The sequence below is a fragment of the Artibeus jamaicensis genome, unplaced genomic scaffold, assembly GCF_021234435.1.
Source record: "Artibeus jamaicensis isolate MK-2021 breed Jamaican fruit bat unplaced genomic scaffold, CSHL_Jam_final scaffold_847, whole genome shotgun sequence".
In the NCBI taxonomy this organism is placed as follows: Eukaryota; Metazoa; Chordata; class Mammalia; order Chiroptera; family Phyllostomidae; genus Artibeus; species Artibeus jamaicensis.
Window position 1 is genome coordinate 25,516,178 of NW_026522057.1, and position 23,405 is coordinate 25,539,582.

Consider the following 23,405-nt stretch of genomic DNA (forward strand, 5'->3'; position numbering starts at 1 on the left):
ACTACCAGTGCCAGGCCCCCGGCTCTCCACCCTTCCCGCTTTGATTTAGGGGGCATAACCCATCCCAGCAATACGCATTCATTCATCTCCCTCAGTGCAGTAGGAACTCACTGGTTCCATGTGCACCGGTTACATACAGAGTCAGTATCTTTGTACTGGCCTTTTGTTTGCATGCCTGGATAGTGCCTTTATCTGTTCTTTGAGCTGTTTTCTAGTATTTTTGGACTTGTTTTGATCTTTGAGAGCTTTATATATTACAGCAGTATTGGTTCAGGAACAACCTTCAATCCTGGATTTTTTGGGGTAGATGAACGTCTACAAAAACACCAATACTTTAGCCTAGGCACTAACTTCCAAGTTAAAGACCAATACCACAATACAGTGAAATAGAACTTTTCAGTTATTAAATCTGCAGACAAAAAGAACATGGAAGAGCACTATTCATTGTCAAAGACAACAATTTTCTCAAGGACAATTTTGCAATACATTTCAAAAGCCTTAAAAACATGCATAGTCTTTTACCTAGTAATTCCAATGCTAAGAATTTAATTAGGCATAAGGATGACCCTAGTACTTAGAAATAACCTAAATTAATATCCAAATTCAGAAGATGATCAAATTAAATGTGGCATTTCCGTAAGATGAAATACAACATCAGAAACAAGTGGTGGTATTACAGACCAGTCTGTAGTTTTCCTTCTCACCACGAACATGTCATAGGGATGCACACAGCCGATGCTGGATCACAGCAGCTGAGCACAGAGTGCACTTGAGCACATCTGAGTCCTCAACGGCAAAGGCATTTTAATCATTACGTTTTAACATCTTCTGGATTAAGGAGTTAACCTCTTTTTCCTAAGGACAAAATCTAAGCTCTGGCATAACCTTAAACATCCCACTTCACTTTAGCTGGCTAGTCCTTCCTAGAAACTTGTAATAGCCAACTAACATCTAACAGAGTTTTTCATTCCAGCCAAGAGTCACCACATTTAAAAATTCACCGAGTTTTGTCCTCGTTTCCCTTGTGCATATAAAGTGCGACTTCTAGAGACTCACTTTTAAAGGTAACTTGACAGCGTCTTTGTCACATAAAAAGCAAACTGCTTTTCCCAGTAAGACTCCAGACACTAAACTGTGGTGGCAACAAAAATTTTTATTCAACTGGTTCAAAAAGTTCTTAGAATGAATGCATTTAGGTGATCAAATAGACTTTAAAAACAAATCTTTGCCAAATAGTTTACTTCTGAACTTCAAAAAAGAAAACCAAAAAAAAAAAAAAAAACTTAGGGCAGAATTAAATCCCCATAGCTAAGTAAGGTATTTACCACAGACATGTTAGCAGAAGGCTGCCAGACACCAAAGGCCTTCTGAGACCAGTAACTAGAGTTACACACGTGTAAACAGGGACGAAAACCATGCCATCGACGAGTGAACTTACCCCGGGCTCCTTGAAGGCTCGCCAGTTTAGTCTTTGGAGGTCCCCGATAGCATTTTAAGTGTTACCATGTTACTGCTGCTGAGTAATAGCGCAAGTGCTAAAATGCAAAATTCAGATGGTACAGGGTTTGGAAATCATGCAACTTAGATGCAGAAAAAAAATTTAAACAACGCAAGATCCTTTTACAGAAGAAAACTGGACAATGAAACAATGTGGCGATCACAAGTCTAAAGGATGACTTATAAAAGTTAAAACACCTATCTTGCAAAAAACCTATTTATCATACTCTAATTAGATAAGGGCATTCGGCAAATTATCAACACAGAAATTTTACATTCGTCCATTAGAAAACAAGCTCAACTCTCATCGTAGTAGTTACATAAAAAGTACAATAGAGAATCAATATATTATTGCTTTTACATACTTAACAATGCATCGTGAGAATCTAATCTCAGTGTTGTGAACAGTTTTATTCAACACTTCCCCTGCCTTTGGAGGACGAAGCCCATTTCATTTAACATGTCCACAGACAGCCCACCACCCTGCTAGTTCTTAAAGCTATCAAGCTTCTTAATGGATTTCAGGCACAAGGTAATTTGTGGTTTCTTCTACTTTATCCCTATTGCAATTAATTCCACTTTTCAAATCCCAAACTAAAAAGGCGCTGATATTCCTTTCTTTTCAATTGATGTGCTTTGCTACAAAGCATTTAAGAATCATTAACACTGTTTTGCCCACTCCCCCAAATAAGACTTTTAGAAGGCATGGTGGCTTTCCTGATGGAAGTTTACCCAGGCCATGTAAATAGAACATCACCCAAATGCACAGAGGCACTGAGAAAAAAACTGGAGGGTACTGCTTACCATTTTAGGTGTGGTCACCCAGACTTATTAAAAACCAGATTTAAAAAGAAAAAAAAATTTTTCACTTTAGACAATGCAAGAACAAATAGCAATTAAGTCTGGGTATCAGGTGTCAATGCATGACAGGTGATGAATCCATTTGACTTGAGACAACTTTTGAAATAAGTTTATTTGAAGCAAAATAAACTATTGCCAAGAAACTTTATGAAAGTTCCATCTCAAAAGGGTCAAAAAAGGGGAATTAACTGCTATGAATTCTTTGCATTCAGGGCTGCAAAACAAAGACACATATTATTTAAATCAGTTTTATTTAAGAATTTCCAGTATTGACAACTCTTATAAAAGCATCCAAGCACAGGACACAGAACTGCATCAAACAGCATTCTCGTGGGGAGCTAACAGACATTGGAACCTCCACCCTTCTTTGAGACACCCCCAGCTCCCTGGTGAACTCTGCTTCCAAGTACTCCTGCAAAGCACACCACAAGCTCAGTCCATGTTCTCAACCCATCAGCTTCAGTCCACATTACCACACTTACAAATCAGTAACAGAAGAGAACACACACCATACAGCATTCACAGCAGTTGACAAAGGGTAGGGGAGTACAAGTATCGTTTCACTTAACACATTCAACTAACGTGGGTTATCTAAGAACAAAACTCACTTAAAGTCTTCCAACAGATGTGGATGTCCTTTGAATGCAAGAAACATTCGTACATTATTTGCTATCATTGCTCTCTGCACACTCTCTCACCAAAGCCACAGGATGGAGAGACACATCTCGCCAAGTTAAAAAATATCCATTTTGCACCACTGTCTGCGCACGCGCTCTCTCCTTTTCTCGCTCATACTAGCCTTTCATGCCTCGGCACCACCATCAATCCCACACAAGGTTTCAAAAGTTCAAACAGCCTTCTGGATCCATATCACAGCCTTGCGTTCACAGCGTCGATACGACTCCATGAAATAAAGAGTAGCGGATAAAAATGGGACACCCACCGTCAGAGACGCGGCCCGTGCAGTGTGATGACCAAATCTTGAATGAGAAAGCATGTGGACAGAAGTATTCCTATGGCAGAGTATTTACAGCACTACTTTCAATGAAGTGCTTCTTCCATAAACATTTGAAATGAGATGAACTGCAGAGATTAAATGAAGGCTTCATATTGTACTTTTGCATATGAAGGGAGACAAGTGTTAAAAAAACAAAAACAAAAGAACCAAACACTGTGACACCGTGATCTCCAAAAAGGAGATATTCCTAAGGAAGAAATCCATATGGTGGGGTTCAAATTAAAACAAGCAGAAAAGAATGTAGTTCTAATTAATGGTTTCCATTTTGAACATGCAAAGAATTCACTTGACGAGTCCAGGGATAAAATATTACAGGAGAAACCTTTGATATCAATTGTAGTGTGTCGGTTTACCCATCAGGCAAACAGCAGTTCACTTTCAAACACTCAATATTGCAACCCTTTATGTAACAAAACTTATAAAATTCCTTTAGCTCTTCCTCTTTTTCTAAAGAAAAATGTCAAAAATACTGCTGAATATACTCCACACTGAACAACCAAATTTTGAAAATTCTCAGTACATATGTATTTTACAATATACTTACCATGAGTTTAGAAAAATTTGAATTCCCACCAGTCTATACAACCGTCACCCACTGTCTACATTCCCCAGCTAGAAGGTTTAGAATCCATGCTTGAGCCGAAGCCTCCATTAAAACCACTGCCTGACCCTGCATTTGAAGCTGATCCCCAACCAATTGCTGCACCTGAATTAGAACCACTATAAGAGTTATTTCCAGAACCAAAGGCCTGATTCGGCTCCCTCTGCATGTTGCCTTGGCTCTGATTGTTACCTGATGGGCCTGACTGGTTCTGCTGACTGGCTAACATGCCCATCATGCCCCAGCTGCTCTGCAGGGCTGCCTGGGCTGCAGCCATCATTGCTGGGTTAATGCTAAATGCTCCGAAGTTCATCCCCCCACCCATGTTACTGCCTTGATTGTTTCCCAAGCCAGCTCCCCCCCCTCTACTGTTACCAAATCCACCCTGATTCCCAAAGCCACCCGGATTACCACCGAATCTTCCACTTCTTTCTAACTGTCTATTGCTATTGTGCTTAGGTTCAGCATTGGATATGTGTACGCTGATTCCTTTAATGATCAAGTCCTCTCCACAAAGAGACTGGGCAACCTATAAGAAAATAAGGGATGTAAATAAAGGCAATTAAACCACTGACTTGTACATCAAAGTAGCAGTAAAACCTAAGATTTCAAGCCATCATGTTCACTAGAGGAAAAATAAACAACGAACGCTCATTTCATTTAAACTTAAAATAGCCTTTAGCTTTAATAATGGCAGCAAAAGATTTTCAGTTTACTTTGTAAAGGTATATAACCCTTCCAGTTAAATACCACATCCTGAAAAATAGTAGTGTTTATCACAAATACCTAGGTCCATATACTCCACAGCTTACAAGGTCAGAAAGCTTAGCTAAGTAAAGATGGCAATTAGCTGGATGGGAAAAGTTCAAGAAAAATTATCTGATCAGCTGGGATAAAATTATTAAAGAGAAAAATACCTGATCATCTGCAAATGTAACAAAGGCAAAAGCCCTGAACGGCTTGGGAATGAAGACATCTACCACTTCTCCGTACTGGCAAAAGAACTGCCGCAACTCATCGGCGGTCATGTCCTCTGTACAACGCCCGACAAACACCTTTCTGCTTCTCAGAGGCTCATCTGGGCTTTGCTGATCAAATTCAAAGGTAGGAAAGACATCGGAAATATTTTATGAGCAATGAAAAGGGCGTTATGATGGAAGATGTAACAAAATCTATCTGCCTCTTATGTTAGGTGAGTCATTAAAAAGTAGGTACTTTCTTATTTTTTCCATTAGCACTCCTCTTTCTTGTAAGACTTCGATGACGAATACAGTTTTAAAGTTTAAAGTTCATGAAAGTGTAATCAGATCCAGGAAAGTCAATGACTTCACATTCTGGCAAAAAATAATAATGTTCCAAATAAGCAAGTCTTGCTTGCTTGGAATAGGTTAGGCCTTTGAAACAAGATTACCATATTCTGATTATCTTGTGTTTTAACATTTAACTATGTAAAAAATGGTTAACTCTCTAGAAATAACAAGAAAAGAATAAAATGAACACAGTTTAGTTCAGAGGGATAATGAACTAAATATTTCAAACAATCATAAAATATTCAGCACGCATTAAGGTCCCAAGGCTTTCACCAGGCAAGAGATTTCAAGAACACATCCTAGCCCTTTTTTCTAAGCATATTTAACATTTATTTTGTAGTGTCTTTTAAGGAAGTCTGTCAGCAAAAGCTGCCCAAGTGGGAGGAGAAGAGAGAAGCCAAGTACCTTGGAATTAGGGAGTTTACAGTCACACCACCGTCCGTCTATCATGTGTCGCTGTGACATGACCTTCACCTGGGTTTCGTATTCCGTAAATCGAACAAAGCCAAACCCTTTTGAATGACCGGTTTTAATATCTTTCTTGACCTAGAAAAAAATCATTTAAATTTACTGAAACAACACACACACACACACCCCAATGAGAATTCCCTGACAGTGCGAACAACTCCAACTGGACGCAGGCAGCGGCTTAATTAAAACTGAAACCAAGTTATTCTTGAGGTAAGAGCAACAGGAGGGTCAGAGCTGAAACAGATCCTGTTCACAACAGAGTAAAACTCCTTTACGTTGCAGAATTCGACAAAATGTTTTAGAATGCAAAGATAAACTAGATCTAATGTTTACAAATCTTAAAAATATTGTCCACTGGACACAAAGGGCAGTGTCACTGAAACAGGAATTCCAGGTGTTCTTTCTCTGAAAAAGAAAACCTGCTCAATGAAATCGAAGTTCACCTGGACCATGAGGACCTCCCCAAAGGTACTGAAATACTCTTTCAGGTCCTGCTCAGTCGTTTTCCACGGGAGACCCAGCACTATTAGGTCGGATGTTTTCTGGACTGCTCTCTTCACTTTCACCGCTGATGAGGCATCCGTCTCATCCATTTTCCTCTTGTTATCTAAACAAAACAAGCAGAACCCTTTTAGAGCTCTCCATTTAACATGTCTTAAGACACACTGCCTCCTATATTAGAAGTGAGAAGCAGAAAGATTCGAAGAACATAAAGATGTTTCAACTTTCTGCAAAGGGTGATGTTAGCTCTCAAGGACAGTGTGGGAATGAATCAAGCAGCTGAGGTGCTCTTTTGGTGCAAATCCAGGGACTCATGCCTCTGGTTTTGTAGTACCACAGATTACAAACATACATTCTTCCCTCTCAAATGGTGTATCAAAACCAAAATCATTCTATTCCACCCTGACTTTAAAATACATTAAGGGGAAAAAAACAGGTTAAGAAAGTATAATTACTACCTTTTTGCCTAATAAATGTGTTTGCTTAATTATTTTAATGCCTACAACTTAGAAGGCTATATGCCAAATAATAATAATAATAATAAAATCTGCAACTTTTATCTCTAGCTCTGGATTTAAGGGTGATATCAATTTTCTTTTTTTTCCCCCCTAAACTTTCAACAATAAACTCACATTACTTCTGTAATATAAAGGAAAAACCGTAGGTTATTTTTAAAAACTAAAATTTAAAAGGAGAGGAGAGGAACTAAATGACATTTTAGAAAATAGACTTTTTTGAACAGCTTTAGGTTCTCAGCACAACTGAGAGGAAGGCAGAGATCTCCCATACGCCTTGACACATCTGTTACAAACGATGACCCTGCACCGACACAGCACTATAAATAATGTGGCACTATTTGCCTGAGAGTTATTTAAATACACAGTTCTCACTTTAAAATCACTTAAACTAGTGGCCTTACACACTAGTCTAACAGTAACCTTTAAAGAAAGGCTTGGGCTGCAGGAGACGCTGCACCGGGAAGAGAGGTCGTGATCTATGACTTATGAAGACACACGAACCCAACCACACCTTGGCTTATGGCAACAGACCTTTGGGATAGTTGACAACGTACACCAGATTCCCCCAGCCGTTGTCCGGGGCGTGCAGGATCCCCTCCACCAGTCGCACGCCTCGCATGCACTGAGACACCGGATTCCGATAGCGCAGCCCACACGCGCCCGGAAACTGGGCTGTAACAGTGGACAGCAGCACAGTCCCATCGTCTTCTGAAGGTATTTCAATGGGCTCGTCATTTTCATCTTCTGTTACCCGAATATATTCAGACATCTTCTACTTTCCCTTAAATGGAAAAGAGAGACAAATGACCAACACTTGTGTCCAAAGAAGTTTCCTTATAATCAGCTGATCAGTACCACTACCATACCATTGTTCTCGGACTTGTAGAAATTTTTTTGCTGTTTGGATTCTCACACACGCTGGCTATCCCTGAGACGTTAAGAGACAAAGACAGTAATCCCTGTAAAACTGTGATGCCCTGTTGGTTCATTCATTCAACAAACATTTGCTGAGGGCCTGCTATGCATCTGGTACTACAATGACAACTGTGAAGCCAAAGGGCTCGGGTGGCATGCTGGTTACAAGGCAGGGGATGACAGCAGGCAAATAATTATCTTATTATGATCGAGATATGTGTACTGGAAAGTAGTATATGATCTTGGGGGCTGAGGAGAACCACCTAAGCTGGTTGGGGGGAGGGGGGGAGGGAGGGAGAGAGAGAGAGAGAGAGAGAGAGAGAGAGAGGGAGGGAGTGTGTGTGTGTGTGTGTGTGTGTGTGTGGAGGGGTAGGGGTAGGGGTAGGGGTCCCTAAGAAAGCGATACAGAAGCTGAGCCCTGGGACTGAATGGGAGCAGCGAGCCAGGGCAAGAGAACAGGGTAAAAGTTCCTTCCTGATCCTCATTTTGGGACTTCCGGGGGCCCTCCAAACTTCAGCGTCAAGGACAGCGGCGACAGGTCCTGCGCGACGCAGGCCGCCACCTCCCAGAAACCAGTAAGTGACAGCCGAAGTGGGAGTTGTTAAGCGCGGCCTGGGCGGGGCCGCAGGGGCCCGCGGCCTAAACTGACAGCGTGCCCTGGACCGTGAAGAGCCGAAGGCACCAAGCCCTGCTCGGGGGCCGAAGCCGGGCCAAACCTTTGCCTGAGGCTGCGCGGCCCCGCCAGCCCCGCGTCCCTGCCCCGGCGCCCACTGACACCCCGCGCCAGATCCCAACGACACTCCCGCGCGAGCCCGCTGGAGCAGGACCGGGCAGGCCCGGGGCGGGGTCCAGGCCGCCGCGTCCTCCTCGGAGCAGCCGTGTGGGAGCGAAGCACACAGGGTATTCTCGGTGAGCAGCGTCCGCGACTCACCCGCTACGCCGCTGACAGGAGGCCCGACAGGGAAACTCAAGCAGCTAGGGATCCTGTAGCAGCCACCCAGTTACCGCTTCGCTCCCACAAAATGGCGCTAGGGCCGCCTCCTCCCCCCGACGGCCGTCGTCCTCTCCCACCGGTTCCCCGTCCAGAGGGGGAGAACGCCGCACGGAGAAGCCGCAGCCCTTTCCCCAGCAAGTTAGCGTTCCCCTCCTTGGAGCCTGAGCATACGGAGCAGATATGACAGGTAAAATAAGACCAGCACTCGGGGCTGAAAAGCTAAACATTGGAAAGACATGGATACGTTGGCTTTACCTCCCCCCACGTACCGTGGCAGATGGTTTTTCCCTACCAACGACAGGCCCGGACTCTCCAGCGGCGCTCGCGCACTTTCAAAGTGCGCGAGACTAGCGCAGAGGCAGGAGCTAGTGAAGGGAGGGTTGGAGCCCGGCGGAGTTGGGCGGGGCCTGGAGGGATGGGGCGGGACCCTGCGGGGGATGAGGCGGGGGTCTGGGTACCTCCTCACCTTGCTGCAGCTTGAGAGCGCAAGAGAGACCAGGACTCTCTGTCTGAGAAACCCTCAGGGTATGTCCTCTTTTCCTCCCCTAGCCGTCCCCCACACCTGGAAAGAATAACTTTGTGTTAGATGATAGCAATGATCGGGCCTACTGTGTACCAGGTGCCTTCTAAGTACTCTGCTCACACATTTAATTCACCCTACAGTCTTGTGTGGTAGGTACTACTGACATGATCCGCATGCACAGATGATGAGAAAACAGAGACACAGAGAGGTTAAGTATCTTGCATAAGGCCGTCCAGGTAGAGGACCTGGGATTTGAACCCTAACCCTAATATTCACATATTTTTAGCTTCAGGCCTCTAATAGCAATAGTGTGCTTCACCTGTGTTAAAACATGCCTTTTGTTCACATTTCTGAATGTGTGCTTTCAGTTCCAGTTCCACTGATGGCGTGCCCTAGTTTAACTGGCAACAATTTTAATTTTGTTGGGTATAGATGCATCAGCTTCAGTGAAATGCAGTGATACCAAAGTGCTCTGTTGTTACGCATTAACTAATTTAATGCTCAGAACAGCCTGTGAGGTAGTTGTCTTGTTAGCATTCCTGGTTTATAGGTGAAGAAATTGAGGTGCAGGGGTTAAGTAACCCTGCCCCAAGCTCATAGGACTAGTAACTGGTGGAGCTGGGATTTGAACCAGGTGGTCTGGCTCTGTAGTGGGTGCCCCCTGCTTCTTACAGCCTCCTAGGGAATCAATATTGAGTCCTTCAAGTCCATCTCTGATGCCTGCTGTTCATGTTAACCAGATTATGCCTGAACCAATTGGAGATATAGGGAGGAGGGAATGGAGGCAGATGGAATGAATGACCTTTACCTGCCCCCTCACCCAGGGGTAGGCTTGCATAAAGGGGGCATGGCTGAGCAGGTGGCCGCTGATGGTCCTTCGTGTTTCAAAACACTAGACAAAGCAGGGAGGTCTGCATCATCTCAATCCACCCAGTTATTTGACGGGGGGGGGGGTGGAGGTGGTAAGGCGGGTTAGTTTTATTATCCCCTTTTTGCGAAAGAAGAAACTGACGTCTGGAAGCCATGGGACTTGCCTGAAGTTACACGTTTGTCCAAAAATGTCACCCAGCCTATAAATTGCTATCCCAAGTTTGTCAGACCCTGAAGCTCTCTGCTCCATCCCCCTGCCCGGGTCCTTCTCTGTGACCAGACTGAGACTAAGGCATTTAGTGTAGGCAGCTGTGTGAGGCCTTAGATGCCTGAGGCAAATGGGCGGAGCTGGGTATGCAGATACTGGAGAAAGGTCAGGCAGGGAGAACACACAAAGGCTGTCCCTTCTGCCAGAAGTTTTCAGGGGAGGTGGAGAGACCAGCAAACACAGTCTTGAAGATGGTAGAGAAATGCTCCAGGAAAGGAATTGGTAAGGCCAGAGGGAGGCTGGACAACATAGTCCTCCAGTCCCAGCTGAGTGCGTCTCTGGGTTTCAGCCTTACGGTGCTGGTGGTCGAAAATTCGCCTTGTTAGACCTGAGTTTTGTAAGTTCTCTTGGTTTGTCTGCTCCTTGGTTCATACCCCTTATACATTAAGCCTGAAGGTTATTAGAGGGCCCAAAGGTATCTGTGCTCATCCATCTCCTCTCTTCTGAGTAGCTATTAAATGCTTTCTGAAGGTAATGGATCAGAAAGGATTTGCTGAGCTCTTACACCTCATCCAAGGCTGTGCTAAAATTACAATGTGAAGACACATGAAACAAAAGCCAGCCAGGGCTTGAATGGAGCAGTGCTTGCCCAGAAGGAAGTGGGCACAGAGAACAATCAGAAAACAGTTCCAGGAGGCATAAATCACGTGGGTGCCAGTGTGGGGCAGATGCTGAGGGACTGAGGGGTTCCCCAGCTGCTGTCTTTGGCAGTGGGGGCGTTTTGGCTTCCAGCATACAGATAAGGATTCTCAACGGGAAAGAAAAGGCACTGGGTACAGAACCAGAGCATTGGGAATGGGCCCCATTTTGCAGCAGGTAACTTGGGTGTGTCCCCTCACCTCCCAGCTCGGCCAGCTCCGTAAAGTGAATGAGCATTCCTGAGAACTGAAGGAAATACCAAGGCAATAAGGGCATTGAAATGAAAGTCACTTTATCAAGAATTCATTTTCTCTTAATTTCTATGTTTTTATGTCCCATCAAAATTAGGAGCTGCCTCTCCAACCGGTCTCGGTCTAATTTAGATGTTATTACATTTTTTCACTCTGAATAATTTATAATTGCACGGAAGTAGGGAGGACTCCTATGTGTCCAGATTCACTCTGTCACATGTGCTTTATTGCTTCCTCTCTCTGTAGACACATGAAATAATAATAACATATATATTATATCATAGTCCCCTACCTTTGTGGAGTTCAGGAACTTCCACAGCAATGTGACACAGGTTCTAAATGTTTGGCAGGAATACCATGGAAGCCATGGTGTGCCCTCCTTGTGTCCCAGGTCAGGTGGCACAGGGCATCTGTCGGCCCCATGACGGATGCCGTCCCCCTTCATCTGCTGGTTAAGCAGCGTCTGTGCTATTCTCCACTGTAAAATTGCCGTTTTCCCCTTTTGTAACTAAATAATCTGGGGGCACCTATGCTGAGACGATCCCAGATGCCCTGCTTGTCTTTGCATTTTCACATGGTTTTAGAATCGACCAATGGCTCTTGCCAAATTAGTTATTCCTAGAATGGTTGCAAAATGGTGATTTTTCTGGTTCTCTGCAACAATTAATGTGTAAATGTCTCACTGTGAAAAAATCTCCAACTGTGATAACATTGAGCAACAGTGCAATGAACATCAGCATGGCCACTACCTCGATGCAACAGTTCTTACTGTTTTGCCACATTTGTTTTATCTGACCATCTGGCCAACCCTCTATTTCTTGCTGGACCATTTCAGAGTGAGTGCAGTTGTTGGGACATTTCACCTCCAAATACTTCAACCTGCATCTACTGAGAACAAGGACATTCTCCTGTAACCACAGTCCTATTAGCACACCCAAGAAAATGAATGATTATTTCCTAATATCATTTAATATCTAGTCCATATTCAAATGTCTACAGTCATTCCCCAATATGTCTTTTATAACTGTTTTCTTCAACCAGCCTCAATTAAGTTTCACATGTTGCATTTGGTTATCATGTTTTTTAGTCTTTCAAAATCTAGAGTAATCTCCCCATCTGAGATGTGAACTTTTTTTATTTAATTCTTTATTTTTAGAGAGAGGGGAAGGGAGGGAGAAAGAAGAGGAGAAAAAAATCAATATGAGAGAGAAACATTGATCCACTGTCTTTCTTTTGAGCCCTGACCTGAGACCAGCCCACAAACGCAAGCATGTGCCCTGACCCTGAATCGAACCAGCCACCTTTTGCTTGGTGGAATGACGCCCAACCAACTGAGCCACATCGGTTAGGGTCGAGATATGAGCTTTTCAGAAAGACTGGGCCAGATGGTCTGTAGAATGTTATACGTTCTGGATGATCCGATTGGCTGCCTGTGGCATCGCTTTGTTTATTCCTCTCCTTCCCATTTTTCCTGCAACTGGGAGTTAGGTCCAAAGACACGATCGCATGCAGGTTAGACCCGATGGCCAGAACACTCTGTGGGTAAAGCCACCTGTGTCCCATTGCACCCCATCAGGAACACGTGTGCCTGCGCCCTGTCCCTTTCAATGATGCCAAATTTGATCTCTTGCTTAGGATTGTGTCCGCCAGATCCCTCTATAGAAAAGGTGTGTTTTTCTTCTTTGCAGTTGGAAAGTAATCTCAGGGAGGTGCTTTGGCCCAGAGCACACATCCGCCTCCCTGTGGCCCTTTACGGAAGGGCTTCAGCATCCACCAGTGACTCCTGCCTGAATCACTGGGGGGGGGGGGCGAAATGGCCAATGTTTAAATCCTGTCATACCTTCTACATTCTTTTGTAAAGGAGAACTTTCCTTATTAGCTGGTTAGCAAGCTTCGGTTCCCCCAAGTGCCTGACTTTGTATCAATTTTCAGGATAATTTGGCATCATAGTCGCCTCCAATGGTAACATATTAATTTTCTTTTTTTTTCCGATTATCACTATGAACTCTTGGATTTTATTTATTGAATGTTTTGCAATAGGTTACAGGCATTCGTATTTTAATGATCAAGTTGTCCTAATTATGGCCTGGGGAAACCCTTTAAACTGGCTTTGAGTCCTCTCGCTGTGTCCCCGTTAGTCCCGGAGCACGTTCTTGCTTCCTGGCACAATCTGTCCCGGGCCCACCTGGAATCAGCCCTGGAATCAGGCATTTCTCTGAAGAACTCTGGTGCCCTGGCTGGTGTAGCTCAGTGGATTGAGCACAGGCCTGTGAAGCAAAGGGTCACTGGTTCGATTCCCAGTCAGGGCACATGCCTGGGTTGCAGGCCAGGTCCCCAGTAGGGGACACATGAGAGGCAACCACACATTGATGTTTCTCTCCCACTCTTTCTCCTTCCCTTCCCCCCTCTCTAAAAACAAGTAAATAAAATATTAAAAATAATAAAATAAAGAGCTCTGGTTCCTTTTGGTCAGCAAAGGCACTTAGAAACTGGAATCTGGGCATTAGGCACGCTCATGGCTACGCTGGTTGTCACGAGCATTTTTGAAAGGTAAAATAGTATAATACCAAGGCAAGCTATATCAATCTCATCATCATTTACTTTCCTCTTAATTTAAATGTCTCGGAAGCTGCCAAAAGTAAGCTATGCCTTCCCTATGTGTCCTAGGTCTTAGATTTTTTAAAATTATTTTTGTGAAAAGCCAGTTAGTGCAAAGACACCAACAAACAAACAAACAAACAAACAAACAAAAAATGTGCGATTCCTGCCGTCCCCAACCCTTCCCTAGACCTTTGAGAAGTAACTGTTCCTTCAGTTATTTCTTGGGGATGTATTTGCATCTGACAAAGAGCCTTTGGGAGGTTAAACCTGCCCGGATAGCGAGAGCAGCTTTGGGATCTCAAATCTGGGCTCTCCGGCGCCAGAGCCCTGACTTTTATTATTAAAAAAACCAAACTTTTTCTTTTGGGGCCTCGGGAATGGGGTTGGGTTTATTACCCTCCTCGGTTTTATGGTTTGTCACCCTCCTCGGTCTGGGCAAAGTCTCTCCTTATTTCAGGGTTGTCCCCACTGTTTCCCAGTCCCCGTGCCCTCCCATCCCCCTCCTAGACCCTCACTCCGGCGTTTCTCTGCCCTTCAGTCAGTGTGTGTCCCCGTCCTCAGCAAGACCAGGCCTTTGTGCAGTGGGCCCCACGGTGCCGGGTGTTCTTCCAGACCCGTGATGGACAAGCCCCCCGCCAAGTCCACCCCATTGCCAGATTTTGTACAGCCCACGAGATAGAGATTGTTTTTACATGTTTAATTCGTTGGAAAACATCAAAAGAATAATGTTTTGTGATACATTAAAATTGTATGACATTTAAATTTCAGGGTCCATACTGTCTTGTTGGGAAAGCCACGCCCCTTCATTTGCATGTCATCTAAGGCTACAACAGAGACCCAGAAATACAGGGTCCGGCACAAGTAACGCCTGCTTGAGTGTGGTTGGTGGGGTAATAATATGGGTTCAGTAATTTACCATTTTAATTTGACCATTTCACCTAAAATGTCATAGGGTGTGCTTGAGTATGATAGTTATGTTACAGAATTACATGCTTATGATTTTTTTAAAAGATTTTATTTATTTATTTTTAGTGAGGGGGGAAGGGAGGGAGAAAAAGAGGGAGAGAAACATTGATGTGTGGTTGCCTCTTGTGTGCCCCCTACTGGGGACCCCGCCCACAACCCAGTCATTTGCTTTCTCGGGGCATCGACCCTTTGGTTCGCAGGCCAGTGGTCAATCCACTGAGCCACACCAGCCAGGGATGTAAATGCATTGATTTATTCAACAAGTATTATCTTCACTTAGTAAGTGCTCCACTATTCTGGGCATTGGGGGTGCAGCAAAGGAGCGAAGTCCCAGTCCTCTGGGAGCTTACCTGCCCTCTCCCGCTGGGAAGACGGCCAAGCTGTCTCCTGGAGCCCTTCCTGAGCACACACACCCTTCCCAGTGCTTGGTGTCAGCAGCCGTTGGCATCCGCACAATTCTATGGCGTAGATAAGATCATCTCGATTTTTCAGATAAGGGAACCAGCTCAGAAATGCCGGAGCAGGCGTGAGCTGCAGGCAGGACCCGTGGCGGCACCAGGCTCCGAGCGCCCGGCTCTCCTGCCTCTCTGCCGTTTTGCCAACACTCCACCTCCCTTATTTCCACCTTCCTAATTCTTTTGCTTTTCTAATGAGTATAAAGTGCTCTCTAAGATGGTGTTTTAATTTGCGTTTCTCTGATATATAGTGAATTAGAATATTTTAGGAATCTGGGCTCTTCACTCTTAATTTGCCTCTTGAAATCAAACTAGATCTAAACAGGTGGGGAAAAGTTTTAAGAAAGGAATTGGCAGACACATACATGCCTTCCCCTCACGTTGCTACTTGGGGCTTGTGTTCTAGCAAGGGACACACAGATCCCGGTGGAATGTGCTTCCTGCCGACCACCTGGAGTCAAAGTTCAAGCCACCCACCAGCCAGCCACGTGAACTCTTGCAAATTTCTAACCATTCTGGGCCTCGATTTCCTCCTCTGTGAAATGGGGCAGCACCAGGGCCTGCTGCGTAGGCTTGCTGGAGAAGTAAAGCGTTTGGCACACAGAAGGCACCACCGCACAGTAGCTGTTATTATTAACCCTGCCAGTGCTCAGGAGAAAGGGAAAAGGAATCATGATGCAGCCATGGCAGAGAATGGAGCATTTTCCGGAGGGTGTCCCACCCGACCAGCGTGCATAATTTTAGTTCTTAGCTTATTCTGAGGGGAATTCTGCTAGACTAGCACGACCACAGGACCCAAAAGTTTACAGCAGAAGTAAAGCGTGTGACTGTCAACGTGAGTTCATACAGGGCTCGGGCACCACTGGTCTCCCCCACCTGGCAGGTGGCAATGAGGGTTTCTAGTGAGGTGCACACTCTCCTCATGGTCCCAGGTCGGGGCATTCAGACACAGGAGAAGGGGCCCAGGGGTCCCTGTGGGTCTCACAGTTGTCCTGGGGCCCTCAGGAGGAGTCTGACAGAGGCAAGGTGAATACCAAACACAAGGGGTAAACCTGACAACCGGGAGCGTTGGAGGGGCTGGACCTTCCTCCCACAAAGCCCAGGCTTCGGTTGCTGGGACATGAGATCTCTTTATCCCCTTCACAGGGCCCCCAGCTGGCCACTGAAACTGGAGTGGGAGCCTTTCACAGTGAGTGGGAGTCATACGGTGCTGGAGTCTGACTGAGCTTGGTAACCTAAGGGTCTCTTCTTGAACCTGTTTCCGAGCATCTGTCTCTCAGGGCTTCATCACTTCTGTGTGTTACACACGGGTCCCTCTGGCGGCTGGTGACTCCTGGGGACCTCTTTTCAACGTGGCATTTTAAAATGTATATGACACAATACGTGGGATTACAAAAAAACACCTAATTATACCAACTGTCCGAAGTGTCCACTGACGAATGACTAAAAAGGCAGCACATGCATGTCATGAAATATTATTCAGCCCCCAAAAAGGAGGAAATAGTGACACCTGCTACAACATGGATGAACCTTGAGGACATTACACTGCGTGAAATGAGCCAGTCACGAGAGGACAAGTACTGTCCCCTTGGGATCCCGCTGATATGAATGAGGCGCCTACAGTATTCAGATCCATGGTGACAGAAAGGACAGTGGTGGCTGCCAGGGGCTGGGGGGCAGAAGACGAGGGTTAGTGTTTAATGGGACAGAGTTTCAGTTTTGTAAGATGGAAAGAGTTCCGGAGACAGATGGCTGCACGGCAGTGTGAGTGTCCTTAATGCCACCGAAGTGTACACTTAATATGGTGAAGAGGGTAAATTGTATGTTATGTGCATTTTGCTACAAGTGAAAATATTTTTTTTTAAAAAAGCTACCTAACAGAAGTTGCAGCAAAACTCATTTACCAAGATGTTAAGCCAAGGTATGATATGGCAACTTAAGCCCGGCTTTGTTAGGACCCATATGGCAACTGGTCAATTCACCACCTTAATTCAAAAGTAGTGATGACATTAAAAAAATCTCAGGAGAGCTCTGTAACAATCATCATGTGATGCAATACATCTGGGGTTGCTGTTAGGGACAGAGTCACAATGATCCTGTGGCTTGTTGCCTGCATTCATAACAGGAGCACATGTTAAATTTCAGTGAGGAGTGTGTGAAAATAAAGATGTCGTTTCTCCTCATCCAAGTTCAAGAGCGGCCCTGAATTCTATACCTGTGCCTTTAGGATGGACGCTAGGTAAGAACCCCCAGGTTGGATGCCAGGTTGCTTATAGCCAATGTCGGACTCCAGAAGCCCGCAGTAAATGGTGTTTCCCAGCCCAAACAGCAAAACTGGCCCCTCTCTCGAAGGAAGGGGTCAAAGGTTTGCATTTGTTGTACAAGGAGAAGGAAGCCCCCCTAAAATGGACTAATCAGTCCTTCCACTACAGCCAAGAAGAAAGTCGTGTTGCTGTCGCTTAACTCTTTCGCTTCCTGGTTCCCAGGTGCCGTGTGAGTCGTGGCTGACCAGTCGGGCAGTTTTTCTGCGAGCCCGGTAAAGGTTTGGTGAAAGTTGGTTTCCTCATCTAGAAAGTGCAGATGATGGTGGCAGATCACACTGAGCTGGGAGAGTTGAGTCTTGCAAGATCGGCAACGGGAGTTGATGTATTTTATTAATCTTTGACCTCTAACTATCAAAGGAACTCTGTGAGTGGGTGGGTGGTTTCTGCTTTTGAAAAACCGGCTGAGTGGGTATAAGAGCCCTTAGCTTAAAAAGGATTTCACAATTTCTCATTTGCAAGAGAGGGAGGGTGTTAATAAATAAAGCCACGGCGAAACTGCGCAGGGGCCGTGAGTCGGCCAGTTCCCAGGGCTTCCAATCAATTGAGTAAAAGCAATTTTGAAAATGCGATTTTCCCAAATGGAGAAACGAAATTGGAGCTCAAGGGAAAGATCCCAGTGAAACTGCTTTCTCTAAGGCTGTCCAAGACAGGAGTCCCTACTGTGTGTGCGTGTAAGGGTCTGTGCGGTGTGGGAGGGTAGGTGCGAGGGCATATTTGTACGGGTTTTTATAGGGGTGTGTGTAGGAGTGTGTAGTTACGTGTGTAGGAGGAGTGGGGTTAAAGTCATCAAAAAGGGGGTGAAAACCTGCTTTTCAATCCCTGTTTCCTCTTCTTTTTAAAGATTTGATCAAGACTTCAGGGGCGGAGGCCCTGGCTGGTGGGGCTCAGTGGGTTGGGCACCAGACTGTGAACCAAAGAGTCGCCAGTTCAATTCCCAGTCAGGGCACATGCCTGGGTTGTGGGCCAGGTCCCCAGTAGGGGGCACACGAGAGGCAACCACACATTGATGTTTGTCTCCCTCCCTGCCTCCCTCTCTTCCCCTCTCTAAAAATAAATAAGTAAACTCTTTTTTTAAAAAAAGAGTTCAGGGGTGGTCCTTGCAGGTTCTCTGGGTCGGGTGAGTTGTGCCCTGGCCTCCGCAGTCCTGCTGAGGACTTCCGCAGAGGGCCTGCCCCCGGGCCCCTCCAGCACCCTCAGGAGTCCCTGTGAAGGTTCAACCAGCTGTGTGTTCCGCTCTTGTTTGCTTCATTTGGATGTCACAAGGGCCTCCTCTCTGTGCACGAACAGACCGTAGTGACGGCCAGGCTTCGCCCGCTGCACGGGCCTGAGTTCCAACCCCACGTCTCCTCAGGGGGCAGCGAGGGACTCGAGGAAATGTCCATGAACCGAGCATTGAGTTAAAAAGACAACTAATCTGAAGCCCAGGGAACATGAGTTCCACACCGTAAGTAGGATGTAGGAGGTGGGCACACGAGTGTTCGTTCTACACCTCTGACTTCTCTGTGTGTTTGAAAGTTATTGTAATGAAATGCTGAGCAAGGGAGAGATCCGATTTTTCAAAAACATGTCCTCCCAGGACCCCCAAATTTTCTTGTAGCTGCGGTCATTTCCTTCCTTTTAGCTCAGTTAAAAAAAAAATTAAGAATGGTTGACAGAATTCATTCGATTCCAAGAAAGGAGTAGACCGATATTTCTTTCTTTTTTTTTAGAATTCTTTTTTTAAAAATATTTTTTATTTATTTATCTTTAGAGGGGAAGGGATGGAGAGAGGGAGAGAAACATCAATATGTGATTGCCTCTCATGTGTTTCCTGCTGGGAACTGGCCTGCAACCCAGGCATGTGCCCTGACTGGGAATCGAATCGCAATCCTCTGGTTTGCAGGCCTGTGCTCAATCCACTGAGCTACACCAGCCAGGGTCGGACCTATATTTCTGACCTTTCACTTCTGCCCCAATATTGCTCTCTCTGAGGGGAGCAAGGCAAGATGGTGGCTGTCATGGGTTCACTTGTGTCCCTCAAAGGGATTTGTTCAGACCCCTGAGTGGGACCTTATTTGGAAATAGGGCCTTGGGAGATGCAGTCAAGGTATAATGAGGCTACACTGGATCAGGGCGGGACTTAACCCCATGGCTGGTATCCTCGGAAGAGGGAAATCTGGACCAGAGACACGCAGGAAGAAGGGCCTGTGGAGGCGGAGGCAGAGTCTGGAGTGGCGCCTCTACGAGCCACAGAATGTCCGCAACCACTAGCAACAGGAAGGAAGGGAGGGAGGGAGGGAGGGAAGGAAGGAAGGAAGGAAGGAAGGAAGGAAGGAAGGAAGGAAGGAAGGAAGGAAGGAAGGAAGGAAGGAAGGAAGGAAGGAAGGAAGGAAGGAAGGAAGGAAGGAAGGGTCCTCCCCAGGGTCTTCAAAGACGGCCTGGCCCCGCTGACACCTTGGTGAGCACTTCTGGCCTCCAGAACGGTGAGTACCGCACTCTGCTGCTTTAAGTCACCAAGCGTGTCCCCCTCTGTCGTGGTGGCCCTAGAAATTAACAGTGGCTGCCTCGGGCTGCCGATGAAACGGGATGGTTTGCTTCACTCGGAGGCAGCTCCTGGCACAAAGCAGCTGCTCAGGAAGTACTTGGGGCTGACTGGGCGGCGTTACACACTTTACTTAAGTGTGAGTATGGGGTTTGTCACCCTCCCCCATCAGGACATCGCCTCCCCGAGAGCGGGGGAAGGGAGTTCCTGCTTGCGGCGGTCAGCCCGGCACAGAGTGGGCGCTCGAGGAAGGTCTGTTGAAGGCACGTGCACTGTATTCCCCAGCACTAAGGGAACCCCCGCTCCTCTGCCCTGCGGTCCTTCATTCATTCAACAAACACACATAAAGAGCTACCATGTGCCCAGCACTCTGCGGGGATTTCGAAGGGCCTTGAACTCTCATGATGGCAACTCTTTGGGGGAGGGGGAAGGCACACATGCAGATTAGAAAGAGTAGTTAGAATCGCGATGTATCGCCTTTACTTGCACGGGGCACTACGAGCTGTGGGGCCCTGCGTCCTTGCCTGCCAGGGCGGGAGTTTCCTGGGGCTGCCGTGACAAATGAGCACGCCCTGCGGGGCTCAGATGACAGCAGTTTGTTCCCTCGCAGTTCTGGAGGCTAGAAGTTCAAGAGCAAGGTGTTGGCAGGGCAGCTTTCCTTGCGTCCTCTCTCCTTGGCTTGCAGACGCTGTCTTCTCCCCATGCCTTCTCATGCTCTTCCCTCTGCCTGCAGGTGTCCTAACTTCCTAACTCTCTCTTACACGGACCGGCCAGATCCAGGTAGGGCCCACCCGAGTGGCCTCATCTGAACTTAATTACCTCTGTAAACAAAGTTTCAATCTGAGATATTTCGGGTTAGGGCCTCAGTACCCGGGTTGGGGGAGGATGTAGCCCTGCCCACACCAGCGGATGTAAAAAGGCAGACCCAGGGAAGTAGGCGATTTGCCTGAGCTGGTTAGCAGCAGAGTGGGGACCAGGGCGAGTCTCCCAACTTCTGGTCTGGTTCTCCTTTCCCCTCTTATTTGCAGCCTTGCTTTGTGGCACCAAAACATCAGATGCTTCACAAATATCTAAGGGCAAGGCAGAGGCAGGTGGTGTTAGTCCTGGAAAGCTTGGAGAACAACCGCTTAGCTGAGTCTTGCAGAGCAAAGGATCTAGGTAGGTAGGAGAGCGGAGGCCGGAGGGCCCAGGTGTGTGCCGGAGACACCGGCCTCTGCATCAGTGGTGGCATCAGGCTCCCAGCTGGTCTCCTGGCTTCTTGCATCGCCCTCTTCCAGGCCATTTTCAACCCAGCAGCCACCACAATCCCTCTGTTCATGATTCTCTGGCCTTGGCAGGTTCACTTGGAAACTCTGCAAGCCTCGGCTAGCCAGTGCGGCTGCTTTTAGTGCCCTCTGGACTCTGCCAAGGGGACCCTGTGGAGGTTCCTGGGGGTCTGGCTCGAGAGTGTGTGACTGTTGCTCAAGTTAAAGTTGGCTTCTCGGCTTCTTTCCTTCATTTAGCCTGGAGACAGCTGATGGGGTTCAGAACACTCCACCCCCGAATACGGCACCTTGGCACAGGGATCATTTTAAGCTGGAGGAGTTTGAGATAATGGCAGGAGCGGGGAGGCCTCTTGGACCTTCCCCTGAAGCAGGTCGTAGACGTTTCTGTGAGAGGGGCGTCCCGTCCTGGTTCCTGGAGGAAAGGAGCAGCCTCATCTCCAAAGTGGAATCTGAACGAACCCGCGTTCCCCACACTGACCCCGTGCCCTTGTCCGATCACACTTTCCGCACTCAGAGCCCCGCATAAAACGTGCAGCTCTGACCGCCTCTGTGGGTCTTCATTTCTTCACAAAGGCTCCGTGCCCTTTGAAACAAGGCTAAATCGATACGTGCTTTTGTCTAATCCTTATCAGTTTAGCTTGCAGAACTGACCTGAGACCCTAAGAGGGTCTAGGAAAACTTTTTTCCCTTCTGTGCACAGTCTTCTCCGGGCTGAGCTTGAGTCCATGACTTTCAGAAAAATCAGTCGATTGTCACCCTTCAGATCGCCGTTCTGATTCGGAGATCCCGGACCAAAGCGGTTAATCCCCCCCAAGAAGGGGGGCCAGGGAGGAGTTGAGAGAGGCTCTCACCCACCTGTGCTTCCTGAGCAACCCTTGGGACCAGCCCTGGAGGGGAGGTGGTGGTGAGGGGGGCGGCCCGGGCTGACCTTTCGTTTATACTCTTGGAACTGCTTCTGGATACATTCGTCCTGGGTGGGAGAGAGCTGCGGCGCCTGAGCATGCAGGGGTCCCCAGCTATAGTCCAGTAAGTGTCCCTTATCCGGGCCCTCCAAAAAGCTCTCACCTGGTTACCGTGGGAATTCAGAGAGGCTGGTGGAGGGTGGAGCACCCCCGCACTCCTTGGACCAGAAACCGAGTACTTTCCCTCAGAATCCTGAAGTCCAGGCCCTGAAGTCCAGCTTCGGGAGGGGCTGGCCTTCTGGGGTGACGTCCAGCCGCAGCTGCTCCCACCTTCCTCAGGCTCCCAGAATCTGACATTGGGAAGGATTTCCAAACCGTTGGAAGAAAACGGAACACTCCTTGCTTTACTTACAAGGGTCCTTAAAACAAGTAAGGGCTAAAGGCTACCGCGAGAGGCTTGATGTCAAGTTTTCCAGTGACGGGGGTACTGGCCACAGGCTGTTGAATTGTGAGGACAGGAGAGAAAGCTCATTTTCCTTAGCATCGGGATTGCTGCCTCCTTCTCCAGCGGTGGCCCACTTTTAAGAAATGGACACTTTGAAGTCTTGGCTGGTGTGGCTCAGTGCCTGCGAACTTCAAGGCCACTGGTTCAGTTCCCAGTCAGGGCACATGCCTGGGGCGTGGGCTGGGTCCCCAGTTGGGTGCCGTCAATGTCTCTCACACTTCACACATCCATGTTTCTCTCCCTCTCTTCCCCCCTCCCTTCTCCTCTCTCTAAAAATAAATAAATAAATAAATAAATAAATAAAAAAAATCTTTAGAAAGAGAGAAAAAGAAAGAAAGAAAGAAAAGCTTTGAAAAACTCCTGGGAGTGGGAAGTGAGGCCTCTGAGGATGGACTTGAACATGGACAACAGCTGGTTGTTGCCACTTCCCCAGGGGTTGGCAGGTCACTTGGGGCTTTTGTGAGGTCTGTAAGTCTGAAGGAGAAGCTGGGGGGGCGGTGAGGAGGAGGCCCGCGTTTCACCCACCTGGCCCCCTTCAACCGTGGGTCCCCTCCGCTTCTCAAGGATGTGGGGTGGGGGCAGGGGCTCAGCTTCGGAGATGGATGTCATTCCTCCCAAGCTAAGGGTCG

General features: G+C 46.9%; 1 protein-coding gene and 1 long non-coding RNA gene across 9 annotated transcripts; one reads left to right on the forward strand and one right to left on the reverse strand.

Annotated features, from left to right (window-relative positions):
* Window positions 1-1,210: 1,210 nt before the first annotated feature.
* Window positions 1,211-8,710, reverse strand: TARDBP (TAR DNA binding protein). Of its 4 annotated transcripts, XR_005085318.2 has the most exons (8): window positions 8,624-8,710; window positions 7,309-7,558; window positions 6,202-6,365; window positions 5,693-5,833; window positions 4,895-5,065; window positions 3,302-4,506; window positions 2,302-2,572; window positions 1,211-1,535 (listed from the first exon to the last, which is right to left on the reverse strand). XR_005085318.2 is itself a non-coding variant. In XM_053660229.1 (7 exons), exons 2-7 carry the CDS (start codon window positions 7,544-7,546, stop codon window positions 3,386-3,388), a joined length of 888 nt encoding a protein of 295 aa, XP_053516204.1. In that variant the 5' UTR covers window positions 7,547-7,558; window positions 8,624-8,710; the 3' UTR covers window positions 2,593-3,385. The 4 variants fall into 4 exon arrangements, 2 of the variants coding, with proteins under 2 accessions (XP_053516204.1, XP_037021636.1); XR_005085317.2 differs by having other exon boundaries at window positions 1,211-2,572; XM_053660229.1 differs by lacking the exons at window positions 1,211-1,535; window positions 2,302-2,572 and having other exon boundaries at window positions 2,593-3,441; window positions 4,389-4,506.
* Window positions 8,711-8,775: 65 nt separating this feature from the next.
* On the forward strand, window positions 8,776-21,908 carry LOC128626653 (uncharacterized). Of its 5 annotated transcripts, none has more exons than XR_008390646.1 (6): window positions 8,776-8,873; window positions 17,405-17,498; window positions 17,746-19,027; window positions 20,277-20,884; window positions 21,133-21,262; window positions 21,607-21,908. It is a non-coding gene; the product is annotated as an uncharacterized LOC128626653 (long non-coding RNA). The 5 variants fall into 5 exon arrangements; XR_008390645.1 differs by lacking the exon at window positions 8,776-8,873 and having other exon boundaries at window positions 14,965-17,498; window positions 20,277-20,356; window positions 20,715-20,884; XR_008390644.1 differs by lacking the exon at window positions 8,776-8,873 and adding an exon at window positions 14,965-17,180.
* Window positions 21,909-23,405: the final 1,497 nt, after the last annotated feature.

Excerpts from the sequence above, each read along its gene's own strand:
- TARDBP (XM_037165741.2), bottom strand. The coding sequence starts at position 7,546 with ATGTCTGAATATATTCGGGTAACAGAAGATGAAAATGACGAGCCCATT. Across the intron at positions 6,366-7,308 it reads CGTTGTCAACTATCCCAAAG|ATAACAAGAGGAAAATGGAT; the intron begins GTCTGTTGCCAT and ends TGTTTTGTTTAG. Across the intron at positions 5,834-6,201 it reads GGGAGGTCCTCATGGTCCAG|GTCAAGAAAGATATTAAAAC; the intron begins GTGAACTTCGAT and ends ATTTTTTTCTAG.